The sequence below is a fragment of the Solanum dulcamara genome, chromosome 3 (genome assembly GCF_947179165.1).
Source record: "Solanum dulcamara chromosome 3, daSolDulc1.2, whole genome shotgun sequence".
NCBI classification, from domain to species: domain Eukaryota; kingdom Viridiplantae; phylum Streptophyta; class Magnoliopsida; order Solanales; family Solanaceae; genus Solanum; species Solanum dulcamara.
In genome coordinates, this window is record NC_077239.1 from 70,173,233 (window position 1) to 70,186,893 (window position 13,661).

Consider the following 13,661-nt stretch of genomic DNA (forward strand, 5'->3'; position numbering starts at 1 on the left):
TTTATTTCTCCTCTTCTCCGTGCCCCTTTCTAAAAAAATTCGAGTTCGTTGGTAAACAATTAGAAGATTATTTCATCCTAATTGGGATTAAATCTGATGAACATTTGAATATTTTTCTTTAAAAACTACTTTTTCTTTTTCAGTAATGTTCAAGATTTCCGAAAATTGTTGGAGAAGTCATATACTTTTTTAAAAGCATTTTCTTATTGGTTAAATCAAAAATCGAACCGTTAAAGATCAAAAACCGGTAATAAATATCTTATTGATTTGATTTTTGATTTAGCATATTTAAAAATCAAAAATCGATAAACTGAAAATTGATAATACTTAAAATCGAACCGAATCGAATTAAACCGATAGATACACACCCGGTACTCCAACGTTATCTTAGAAGGTGGAAAGTTGAGGATCTCATCAATTTGGCAATTAATAACGTAAACTCCTACAAGTACTAGTCTATTACTAATTTAGTGTATTGTCAAAGACTCCTCCGTCTGGTTTCTAATGTCAAATAAATATATATATTGATTTCTCAAGAATCAAATTGATACAAGTCTACAATAGATTTTACTATAAGTACAAAGAAGAAGGGGCCCCGCTTTGCTTTCTTTCTTCTTCTTCTTTTATTTATCATTTTATTATTATACTTGTAATATCAGAAAGTGTGCAAGTGTTATAACACTAAGGATCATAGAGTATTTTGGTTTTTTAAGTTCTTATTTCTTACATGCTCGTTAGTTCTAGTAAAGGTGTTTGACCTTATTAAAATTTGTAAGACAAAATCTAGCCTCCTTACTTGTTTTTTTTTTATAATTTTTTTTAAAATTTATTATAGTTTGTTCAACTTAGCTTTACAGTTAGTTATTAATCCATTGTTCAACTTTATTATGTTACTTTTTTTTTAGAAGCTTTTAATTGATCCCATTTTTCTTATTAAATTTAATACGTATACTTAAAAGGGAAACCAACATTAATTTTTGTGGAGACCCATGATCTGGCCATGAACATGCCTATGTTTATCTCTGTCTACGCAATTTTAGAGTGGAGCTACAACTTCGTGTCAAATACAACATCACATGAATTGAAAGCCACAAAAATATAATTTAGGTGAAAAAAGAAATGGAGGCTTTTCTATTTGAATAGGTCGGGTCCCAATTATTATAATTGACCTAAAACTCATCAACCGACACGTATGGAACCCATTATATCCCAATTAATATTTTCTCCGTTTTAATTTAACATATAGTTTATAATCAAATATATTAAAAAGAAAAGAATTTTTTTTAAATGATTAAAAAAATAATAAGATAATTAAATTAAAACAAAATTTCGTACTCAATCAAACTAGATAGAGGGAGTAATAATAATAAGTAGAAGGACGAAATTTACACATGTAATCACACCCGTATTAAATGTTTTTATGTTTACATACATCTATATCTTATATATACACATTACCCTTATAACCACGCTAGTTCCATGTAACGTAACGTTATTTCCTGCCTCCATTCGGTCAAACTAAGTCATCACGACTAGCAGGGAGCTAGTAAAGGTTGAGGGGTTAATTCGAATTTTCTTGGATATAAAATTACATTGTTTTTAAGTATATATATTAGACGTTGATGAATTCTTCTGTGTTTACATTATATTTTGAATCTCGTTAGTGAAAATTCTGACTTTGTACATTTTATGAAACAGGGCATTGAATACTTGCGTGTGGAGTGTCCCTCTTGTGTTCCCTCATTTCACTTCCTAGCGACCCAAATTTGCCGGTCATGTGACGAACACTACTACCTGCTCCAACTAACGTAACCTCCGTCCAAAAAATCGCATCGAACGTGCGTATTCGACACACTGTCTGTTTAACTGGCTGCAATCAAGCGCGTATTGACAAAGAAGCGTGGGAGAGTTATTTTGTCCGTGCTATGAGATTCATGCACACAGAGAATAACTCCCCCACCTATTGTCTCGCCTTACTCTTCCTATATAATTATCACAATCTTCCTCATAATTCAACAACAACTTGCCAAGTTGCAAAACAACCAATAACTCTTCAGCTCAAGCACTCTGCAATCATCAATCATCAATCGATTAACAGCAGACCGCTCTACCTAGAGATTATGGAAAGATCAAGAGCAATTTACGAGAAGGATATCAATGATCTTGAAGCAACTGAACTAAGATTAGGTTTGCCTGGGATAATAAATGAATCAGCAGAGAAACAATCTTCTACCTCAACTAGTACTAAAAATATCAAAAAAAGACCCTCATCTAGTGTAAACGAAAATGAACAACAAGACTCAGCCCCTGCTCCAAAGTAAGTGTTGTTGAATTTTTTTTTCTTGGTTGATTTGAATATTGTTGTATAAACCGATCGATTTTTAACAATTTTTTGTTATGATAATTTCAGAGCACAAGTTGTTGGTTGGCCACCAGTTCGATCTTACAGGAAAAATCATGTGTTACAAGTGAAGAAACCAGAATCTGATAATTCCTCAGGGATGTACTTAAAAGTTAGCATGGATGGAGCACCTTACTTGAGGAAAATTGACCTTAAGGTTTACGAAAGTTATCCAGAGTTACTCAAGGCATTACAAAACATGTTCAAATGCACAATTGGTAAGTTTCGGTTAAATTTCGTTAGAAAATATAAATTAGTAAATCATATTTCAATATGTTTGTTAGTGTTGGATCAGAAAATCTTACTATGTTTTTATGTTGAATAATTTCAGGAGTATACTCAGAAAGAGAAGGATACAATGGATCTGATTATGCACCAACATATGAAGACAAGGATGGTGACTGGATGCTAGTTGGAGATGTACCATGGGAAATGTTCATTAATTCTTGCAAAAGGCTTAGAATTATCAAAGGATCTGAAGCTAAGGGTTTGGCATGCCTATAGAAACATGGAAATATATAAACATACATACAAATCTACTAGAGATGAACAAAGGAAAGACAAGGCTGAGGATTTTGTTCTCTCTATGATTTCAGTTTTGTAATGCTAGCTGATCTTGTTGAGTTGCATGGTATAGATCTAGATCTACTTGTACAAAAATACTTTCTGATGAATTTGCTCATGCGTATTTATTTACCAGTGAAGAATACAAAATTTTAGCACAACTATGTTATGTTGATTGATAATTACTCTTCCCGTACATCAATACAGGAAAAAGATCTACAAATCTTATCATTATTCTTAATTTTGATTATCAACTCCTACAAGTATATTGCTACGCGCTATTTTGAACTGCACCAAAAAATAGTCAATAGATTTCTAAGTAAGAAGTTTGCTATGTCTAATACATATTTAAGACAAAAAGGGGGCATATGATGTAGCAGCAATAGGTCTATTATCTCATACGAATGTTTGAAGCTTATATGAACCCCAAACTTGAGCTGATTGAAAATCAAAATTCCTTGAACAGCAATACTAGCAAACAAGTAGAACACAAAATTTTATGTTCCTAATGGAAGGAACAAACCTATACAAGAGTGTATTTGAAAAGTACAGCCAAAATCAAATGGGGAACAGCTAAAATTGGAAATTATCCATGGACATGAACTCGACATTTCTACTGCCATTTTGATCATGAAAAGATTCCATCTTTGAATCCAGTACTGCAAGTTGAGATTTCACCCATGTTGGATTATACCTGCCTTCTACCCACAATGCTTCACCTGTATCTTTGTGCTTGAAGTCTGGATAGTTTGGACTCCTCTGTCAAAGGAAACAATGTCACTGAGTATTTATTTTGTGAGAGAATAGCATAATGAAATAATATTGTGAAGTGTCTAATCAATCTGAAATTTGAACGCCCAAGTTCAGCATTGTTACATTTCAAACAGTATTTCATTTTTCTATTTGATTGGTTCATCAAACATTCAGACTATCTTTTGCTTTTAGTTTGTCTTACTTGCTCCAAAGCAAACTGCACTTTATCTTTAGAATTACTACTAAATTTTACTCAAAAAAAGGAGTTACACTAAATGAAGCATATGCCATTCACAAGCTCAATTCTGCCACAAGTGTGTCACAAGCATTACACATGCACCAGAAAAGACAAGTATACAAGTGCAACTTGATTATGATGCTAGGACAAACACTAAGTCAACTAGTGATGCTATGGCAATCGATAACTTCTTGTTTATGTCTTTTTAAGAAATGCTTTACTGGGGTACCTTGTTCTTCCTATTATCCCACCATTCTAGTGGATTAGCAAAGAAAGCTTGCCATAACTCTTCTGTGGATCCAGTGGTATTTGCAGCATAATTATTTTGCTTTTTACCTGCAAAGCCACAAATTGAAACCTCTCGGAAATTAACTCCAGAAGAATGTGCATTCAGCTCTAGCAGCAAACACAGTTTTTAGGTAAAGATTATTTACGTGGTGCCATGGAATTAGAGTCCCCATTATACGAGGCAATAGGAGGAGAGTTTTTCTCAACAAAATTCAATTGCTGAACGACCACCTGCCAAAAAAGAACGTAAAAGTTCACAGTCAATCAGATATAGGACAAACATGATATCAACATAACACCCAAAGGAAAATATAAGGCAACCTTATAATAAGTCTGTGCTTTCCCATCATCACCTTCAACTGTATCTGATATTAGGCGACCAGACACGTATATCTGCTGTCCTTTCTCTATATGTTGATTGGCAACATTAGCCAACTCATCCCAAAATGTCAAATTAATCCTGAAACCACAAAAATAGAAACCAAAGAACTGAAATTTCTGCTATTGGTCATTAAGCAGGATAGAAAAAGATAGAAAAGGAGGGTTGCTATTTCAAGAAGAGCACGCATCATCACTACTTAACCTCTCTTTTATTCATTAATGAAGCAACAGTCGGAATGTGAGAACAATGAAACAAAACCTTTATGTAGAAATAATCTATGTTAGACTCAAATTTACTGAGCCAAGAAGAACATGATCTGGGCCCTCAAAGGAGACATAAAAACGGAGGACAAACACACGAGTAAACTACACTATAAAAGAATAGAATTCAGTCAAAGTCCTAATGCAAAAAATGAAAGTCTGAGGCAAGGAGTAATGCCAAACCAAATGGCAGCTTTCAGATATTTTGGTCCTAAAAGAATGTAAGTTCGATAGAGTTACAAAAAGGCATCCACTTGGAGAACAAAAGGGTTGTCGGTTTCACACTACTTATGCTTCAAAAAGAATGATCATCAAAATCAAAAGTGTGGAGGCATTTCTAAAGAATGCAAAAGGAATTGGATAAGGAAACTTCAAAATTAGATCTTGCTTGACGACTAGTTTACACAAGTACACTTAGCTCATGCGCCAGAGCATATTTCAGTTTTAGGAATTTTTCTAGTTCCTTAGTCTAGCTAAAGATTGGTATCAGCAAACTCATGAACACTGACTAATCTCTGGGTATGTGGTATGGAAAACTCAGAGACTGTCCAGTTCTGGAAGAGGAAGAAAAGTAGATCAGTAAACATTAGGATACAGGGATTATAACAACAGAGATAGCTTTCATGAGTCAATGGATTTAAGGAAGCAATTTGTAAGTCATAAGTTTTTGCCACATTGAATCTTGAAATACGTAAAAGAAAAGGCCAATTTTGTTTCAGTTGAAAGCATAAATTTCACCTTCTACTTTCACTACTTGTCATGTTAAGATACTAGATGTACGCGTATTGTCAATAGTCTTTTTTTCAGTTTTATGTCCATCAACTGAGGACGCCATAACCCCATGGTGTCATAGTAGATTTACTGCATCTTTCATTTGATCTCCACATCATAATGCGCTGTGACTTCTGAGTTCTGTTATTTCTGTTATTATTTATTACTTTCTATGCTTTGATTACTCTATTTTACCTGTGACGCTATCATTATTTATTTAATCGTTATTTGTTATTTGTATTTATTTATTTGTTATCTATTCGTTATTTGTTTGTTGTTTTTCTCATAAAGCTTTTAATTTCCTATTCTTATCTAACATTTTTTATGCATATGCTTTTACTGAGCCGAGGGTATCCAGGAAACAGTCGTCCTATCTTGATAGGAGTAAGGTCTGCGTACATTCTACCCTCCCCAGACCCCATGTTGTGGGGTTTCACTGGGTTGTTGTTGTTGTTGTTGTATCATAATGTTTCAGTAGATATATGATGGCTTCAAGATAATCTCTTTAAACCCTCAAGTGTAACAACAGATTGGAACAATGCCATGATATTCAATTATTGCAGTAAAAACTACAAAAACTAAAGCAGCTATGATAGAGTGTCTATTAGATGAATTATAGCTGTATCACGTTGTTTGATTTGTTATTGGATGAAGGCTTGAAGATTTCACATTAACACAAAAGTTTGTTTCTAAACTGAAATGCTCACATTATTACTACTTGTATTGGTGAATGAAAATATTTTACTTAGGGGTCGTCTGATTGCTGATTAGAAATGTGAATTATTCATGTATTAAAACCAGCATAACTAGTACCATATTTGGTAGCATTTTAGTTGCTGTGCATAAAACTCAGCACACCAAGTCCAGTGTTTGGTCACCAGCTTACAATTCCGCATAACTAATACTTCTGAGTGTATCTATGTATAGAAGATGTAATAACAAATTAATTAATCACTGCATTACTAATACGTACGTAACTCTACCCAGCAACCAAACTACCCCTTAATAGGTACAAGTGTTCAAATTGGAGTTGCAGTCTAGTAATTGCAACTTCAAAATTGCAGGTTCAACAAAAGGGTACACAAAAAGGCTACAAGCAACCAAACAAATCAATTGGGTGTCGTTTAGCTTACCAAGTAGTGTCGTTTTGAGACTTCCTGACAGCAAGGCGAGTCCAAGCTACTACCTTTCCGGAGTTGAGATGCTTAATTTGTACCGGTACTGCAACGTTACCAATTAGCTGCACTGAATTACAAAGTTCCTTCTTCCACTGTATTTCAGAAGGCCGTGGGTATTGAGAAACCCCAGCATATCTTTCATACTCATACACACTACCATTTCCATTTCCAGAGGTATTGTAATCGAATGAGCATCTTATACGGCAACTCGAAGTTAATTTAGCGATTTCTACTTGCTTCGATGGGGAGAAAAGTGGAAAAGAAAGAGATTTCGCAGGGATGTGAGTAAAAGGGGTTCTGGGAGTTGACGAGAAGGAAGGGTTAGTGAATGCAATTATTTGTTCTAACGCCATAACTGATTTCTCTTTCGCTTCTGTGCGCAGCAGTATTATCTTATCGTATGTTCTTTCTTTCCAACTTCCAAAGCAATGCCGGGCGTGCTGAGATAATTCATCTTGAGGTTCAATTCTGAATATGAAAAATAAAATAAAATTATTTTAATAATATTTATATCATATAATATTTATAATTAATATATTATAAATTATATAAAATTATTAATTAAGTCTTTAATATTCTTAGTTATTTTTTAATGTTATATTTATTTTAAAAAAGAGTGAAATATAATTCTTGTCGAGAAAATAAAGGAAAATAAATAAGGTGTTCATTTTCCTGCTTAGTAGCTAGAAACTAAAAAGTTGCTGCTACATATAAATGTTGTCCCATTATTTCTGCCAAATTTATATGGTGTACTATTTAAACACTCATATAGTTGAATCTTTATCTATCATTCATCACCTTTGCATAATCAAAAGAAAAGTAAAAGAGAATTATTGTACCAAATCGTCTAAAAATATAAACGATTAGTTCATGTTATGTATGATATTGTAGAAAAAATAATCAACTCTGTCGAAGTAGTACACTTATAATCATCTTTGATGTTCACATATTTAGCATTAATTAAATAGCCTCGTATGAACAATTAGCTATTGTGAGTTGTCATCTATTTGCCTTGTGACCACTACTGATGCAACGAAGAAAGAATCTAAAAATTAAAGATGGGTGAAGTTTTACTAGTATATCACCAATTCAAAACTCTTAAATTACAATAATTGAAAATTTATGGAAAATAAAAAATCATTGATGAAAAATGTATGACAATTGACAACATGTTATAAATAAAATGACAAATCAAATTAAGAAAAGAAAAGAGAGAGCAAGTAAGTAATCTTATTGTTTTCTTCTCTTTTCTATGTTCATCCATGCTTTCAAGAATGACTATTTATAGGCCTAAAAGAAGAAGAAAAATGTGTTGGAAACACATAATAGTTGAAACAAATTATGAGGGTGGATAACATATAGTGGAAACAAATTGTTGTGGAGGATAACATTGCCATATATTATTTTGTAACACTCCCCCTTAGATGTTCATGTAAAATAAAGGTTCTAATGAAAGAACAAGTATATATATCTTTATTCCTAATACGCATTATTCGTTGCCTCATTAAAAACCTTACCGGGAAAAACTCATTGGGATAAAAACCTTGGTTAAGGAAAAAAGAGTGCAACACGTATTTACTCCCCCTGATGAGAACATCATTTAATATCACATAGACAACGCATTTCAATTTTGTATCTCATTTTCTTAAAGGCTGAAGTCAGCAATGCCTTGGTAAACATATCTGCTAAATTGTCACTTGAACGAACTTGTTGGAGATCTATTTCACCCATCTTTTGAAGATCATGAGTAAAAAAGAATTTTGGTGAAATATGTTTTGTTCTGTCTCCTTTGATGTATCTTCCCTTCAGTTGAGCTATACATACAATATTGTCTTCATACAATATTGTTGGAGCGTCTCTTTTCAAAGAAAGACCACATGTTTCTTGAATGTGTTGAGTTATTGATCTTAATCAAACACATTCTCGACTTGCTTCATGAATGACTATTGTCTTTGCATGATTTAAAGAAGTGGCAACCAAAGTTTGTTTTGTTGAACGCTATGATATAGTTGTACCACCATATGTAAATAAGTAGCCTGTATGCGATCGACCTTTATGGGAATCATACAAATATCATGCATCTGCATAACCAATCAATTGTGACGTGGATTCATTTGAGTAAAACAATCCCATATCAATGGTCCCTCGGAGGTATATGATATATACTTAATTTTATTCTAGTGTCTTCGTGTTGGAGAAGAACTAAATGTTGCTAACAAGCTTACAGAGAAAACTATATTTGGTCTTGAATTGTTGGCAAGATACATTAATGCACTAATTGAACTAAGATATGATATTTCAGCACCAACAAGCTCTTCATCATTTTCATGAGGTTGAAATGGATCTTTATTAATGTCATGAGATCTCACAACCATTGGGGTACTCAGTGGATATTTTTTATCCATGTAAAAATTTTAAAAATATTTTCAGTATATGTTAACTGATGGACAAATATCCCATTTGCAAAATGTTCAATTTGTAGATCAGGATAAAATTTTGTCTTAACGAGGTCTTTCATTTCAAACTCCTTTTTAAGATATTTTACTGCCTTTGAAAGTTTTTCAGGAGTTCCAATAATATTCAAATCATCAACATATTCCGCTATTATGAAAAATTCATATCCATACCTTTTCATAAAGACACAAGGACAAATTGGATCATTTCTAAATCCTTTTTGTAGTAAATAATCGCTAAGACGATTGTACCACATTCACTCTGATTGTTTCAACCCGTATAAGAATTTCTGAAGTTTTATTGAATAAGTTTTTTGAGAATCCTTGTATGCTTCAAGTACTTTGAATCCTTCAGAAATTTTCATAAAAATGTCGTGGTCCAATGAGCCATATAAATAGGCAATGACCACGTCCATTAGGTGCATTTCAAGCATTTCATTAAACTTCCAAAATCATTAGATACCTGAAGGTAATTGCATCCACCACCTGAGAATATGTTTCCATATAATCAATGCAAGGACTTTGCGAAAATCCTTGGGCTACAAGTCGTGTTTTATATCTTGCGACTTCACCTTTTTCATTTCGTTTACGCACAAAAATCCATTTGTAACCCACTAGCTTGACAACTTCAAGTGTTTGGGTTATTGATCCGAAAACTTCACATTTTTCAAGTGAAGTTAACTCTTCTTGAATTGCATCCTTCTTTTTTGGCCAATTATTTCTCTATCTACGTTCATCGACAAGATTGTGGTTCAAGATCCTCATCTTGTTGCATTATTTCAATGGCATAATTATAAGAAAAAATATTATTGACCACAATATCATTTGTTCCAGAGCTTTTGATGGAGCGTAGAGAAGCGTCATTGGAGAAATCTATCTCACATTGCAAGTGGGGCCAGCAGAATTTCCCTTCCTATTTCAAGTGATTGATGTGTCATCTAATTACAACCTATTGCTGGGAAGACCATGGGTCCATATGGAAAAAGTAGTTCCTTTGACTCTTCATAAGTGTGTAAAGTTTGAGTGGGGTCACACAGAAGTTACCATTTATGGGGAGCTCAATCACCCCATCTATTCTGTCAATTATGTTCCAGTTACTAAGGAGTTAGATGGAGCCATTTTTTCACACTTTAAAAATCATGCAAGCTATGAGGGTTGACGAGAAGTTAGAGTTGATTAATGTGAAATTGTCAGGAGCAACGAAGATAGTCGCTGCTGAGATGTTAAAATATGGGTATCAGCCTAAGACAGGGCTTAGACCTAAGTCCAATGGCATGGTTGAACTAATCCAACTAAAGCATCAGAAAGGTACCACTAGACTCGGATGTGAACCTACATCGGGAGGAGTCCATAATGCAGGATCAAGCAAGACAATGTTTGTACCAGAACAAGCTTCAATTCTAGATCATGCAACTAATGATGAAATAGTACAAGGAATAGAAAATTTTTTCGTGGCCATGATTGGAGAAGAGGAAAAGATAGATCTTAGCAAACTGACCATCCGTGATTCCAAGCCTGGAGAAAGCTTGCAGAATTGGACCATCAGTCCATCCCTATTTTGACAAAAGTCCTGGTAGTGTGGAAAGTAGTTTTGTCTTTTTAATTTTGCATAATCAAAGTCGAGTCTTGAATAAGGCTTGATCCCTTGTTGTCACTTGCTTTTTCTAAAATGCTAGAACGCTTTTAAATAAAAGTCTTTAGTTTCTTTAAAATTGTCTCATTATTTTACCGACTTATTTATTTTACTTACCTTTTATACTTTTCAACACTCATATTAATAAAAATCCTAGTTCAATAGTTATGACATGTAACGAATCCATCGAGCAAAGTAAAAATAATGAGTAGGATCACGAAGAATATGATGAAATCATGATGCCTGAAAAACTACCACAAGTGATCGAGCAACTTGAAAGTCATAAGAAACCTAATATGGATGAAACAGAGGTTGTCAACATAGGAGATGAGAAAACTGTGAAGGAAATGTGAATTAGCATATATTTGGAGGCTGAAAGAAAGAAGGAGTTAATAGAATTGCTTAGGTATCATGTCGACATAATTGCTTGGTCTTACGATGATATGCCGGGTTAAGCACTGATATTGTCTCACACAAACTACCAATTGATCCCACTTGCCTACCTATTAAACAAAAGACAAGAAAGTTCAAACCAAACTTGAGTCTAAGGATCAAAGAGGAGGTAACAAAGCAGATTGAGGCGAATGTTATGAGGGTTACAAATTACCCCACTTGGTTGGCCAACATAGTACCAGAGTGTAAAAAGGATGGAAAAATTAGAATATGTGTGGACTATTGAGATCTCAACAAAGCTAGTCCTAAGGATGATTTTCCTCTCCCAACTATTCATATACTCATCGATAATTATGCAAAACATGAGTTGCAATCATTTATTGATTGCTTTGCGGGATATCACTAGATACTGATGAATGAAGATGATGCGGAAAAGATAATATTTATCACTCCCTGAGGAGTATACTGCTATAGAGTAATGCCATTTGGTCTAAAAAATACTGGTGTAACCTACATGAGGGCATGACTTCTTTTTTTTCATGATATGATCCACAAAGAGATTGAAGTATATGTGGACGATGTCATTATCAAATCCAAGAGGTGATCGGACCACCTAGATGACTTGCAAAAATTCTTTGAGAGGTTGTGAAAGAATAATCTTAAAATTGAATCTAGTAAAGTGCGCATTTGGAGTACCCGCAGGAAAACTATTAGGATTCATTATTTGTAGGAGAGGCATAGATTTGGATCATTCAAAGATCAAGGTAATTCAAGAATTACCTCCCTCAAGACCAAAAAGGACGTGATGAGTTTCTTGGGAAGACTTAACTATGTTAGTCGGTTCATAGCACAATCCACAGTAATTTGTGAACCCATATTTAGATTACTAAAGAAGGACACTGCCGCAAAATGGACGAAGGAATATCAAAAGGTTTTTTGATAAAATCAAAGAATACTTGTCCAACCCACCAGTATTGGTCCCACCTGAGCCTAGAAGGCCACCTCGAATTCCCATGTTCCAACGTGCTAGGTATCGCGAGACAGCCTGAGGCTGCTACTGTATTTATCTGTCATGGATAATGCATTTGGATGCAATGAGATGGGTAGAAGAGAGCAAGTCATTTACTACTTAAGCAAAAAGTTCACACCATATGAGGTAAGATATACCTTCTTGGAACGAACGTGTTGTGCTTTGACTTGGATCACGCAAAAATTTAGGCATTACTTATCTGCATACACATCGTACTTGATCTCAATAATGGACCCACTCAAGTATATCTTTCAGAATCCAATGCCTGCAGGTAAATTGGTAAAGTGGAAAATTTTGTTGAGCGAGTTCAACATTGTGTACATGACACAGAAAGCCATCAAAGGACAAGCCTTGGCTGACCACCTCACAGAAAATACAGTGGATCAATATTATGAGCCACTCAAAACCTACTTCCCTTATGAAGAGGTATTATTTGTAGGAGAAGACATATCAGAGCATATGATGGATGGAGGATGTTTTTTGACAAAGCATCAAATTCCAAAGGAGTTGGAATAGGAGCAGTCTTAATTTCAGAAACAGGTCAATATTACCTAATGTCAGCCAAGATTCGGTTTGATTGTACAAATAACATGACAGAGTATGAAGCTTGTATTCTCGGACTTAGGATAGCCGTACACATGAATGTCAAAGAGCTCTTGGTCATAGGTGAGTCTGACTTATTGGTTCATCGGGTACAAGGAGAATGGGTCGCTAAGAATGTGAAGATCCTTCCTTATTTGCATTGCATAAAGGAGTTGAGTAGGATATTCGCAAGGATTGAATTCAAACATATCCCTTGAGCTCAAAATGAGTTTTCCGATGCTTTGGCAACATTATCCTCAATGATTCAGCATCCGGATAAGAATTACATCGACCCTATTGAAGTAAAGTTACATGATCGACATGCATATTATTTTCATATTGATGAGGAATTAGATGGAAGATCATGGTACTATGACATTAAGAGATTGATAGAAGCATGAGAATACCCCGAAAATGCCACAAGCAAGCAAAAATAGACTTTGAGAAGAATGGCCAATCATTTCTTTCTTAATGGAGAAATCCTATATAGGAGGACTCCAAATTTAGGATTGCTGAGATGTGTTGATGCCAAGGAAGAGATGAGGCTTTTAGAAGAAATACATGCAGAAACATATGGACCTCACATGAATGGGTTCACTTTTGCTAAGAAGATATTAAAAGCTGGAAATTTTTGGATGACCATGGAGAGAGAAATCATTCGATGCGTGCAGAAATGTCATCTATGTCAAGTGCATGGAAAGTTTGTATGAGTTCCACCAAATGAGCTCAATGTTA

General features: G+C 34.3%; 2 protein-coding genes across 2 annotated transcripts; one reads left to right on the forward strand and one right to left on the reverse strand.

Annotated features, from left to right (window-relative positions):
• Positions 1-2,007: 2,007 nt before the first annotated feature.
• LOC129882780 (auxin-induced protein 22D-like) lies at positions 2,008-3,126 on the forward strand. Its single transcript, XM_055957226.1, has 3 exons — positions 2,008-2,317; positions 2,411-2,619; positions 2,733-3,126. The coding sequence occupies exons 1-3, from the start codon at positions 2,121-2,123 to the stop codon at positions 2,903-2,905; spliced, it is 579 nt and encodes a 192-aa protein (XP_055813201.1). The 5' UTR covers positions 2,008-2,120; the 3' UTR covers positions 2,906-3,126.
• Positions 3,127-3,339: 213 nt separating this feature from the next.
• Positions 3,340-7,295, reverse strand: LOC129882779 (protein OSB2, chloroplastic-like). Its single transcript, XM_055957225.1, has 5 exons — positions 6,791-7,295; positions 4,566-4,704; positions 4,391-4,475; positions 4,186-4,292; positions 3,340-3,724 (listed from the first exon to the last, which is right to left on the reverse strand). Exons 1-5 carry the CDS (start codon positions 7,186-7,188, stop codon positions 3,539-3,541), a joined length of 915 nt encoding a protein of 304 aa, XP_055813200.1. The 5' UTR covers positions 7,189-7,295; the 3' UTR covers positions 3,340-3,538.
• Between the last annotated feature and the right edge of the window lie 6,366 nt (positions 7,296-13,661).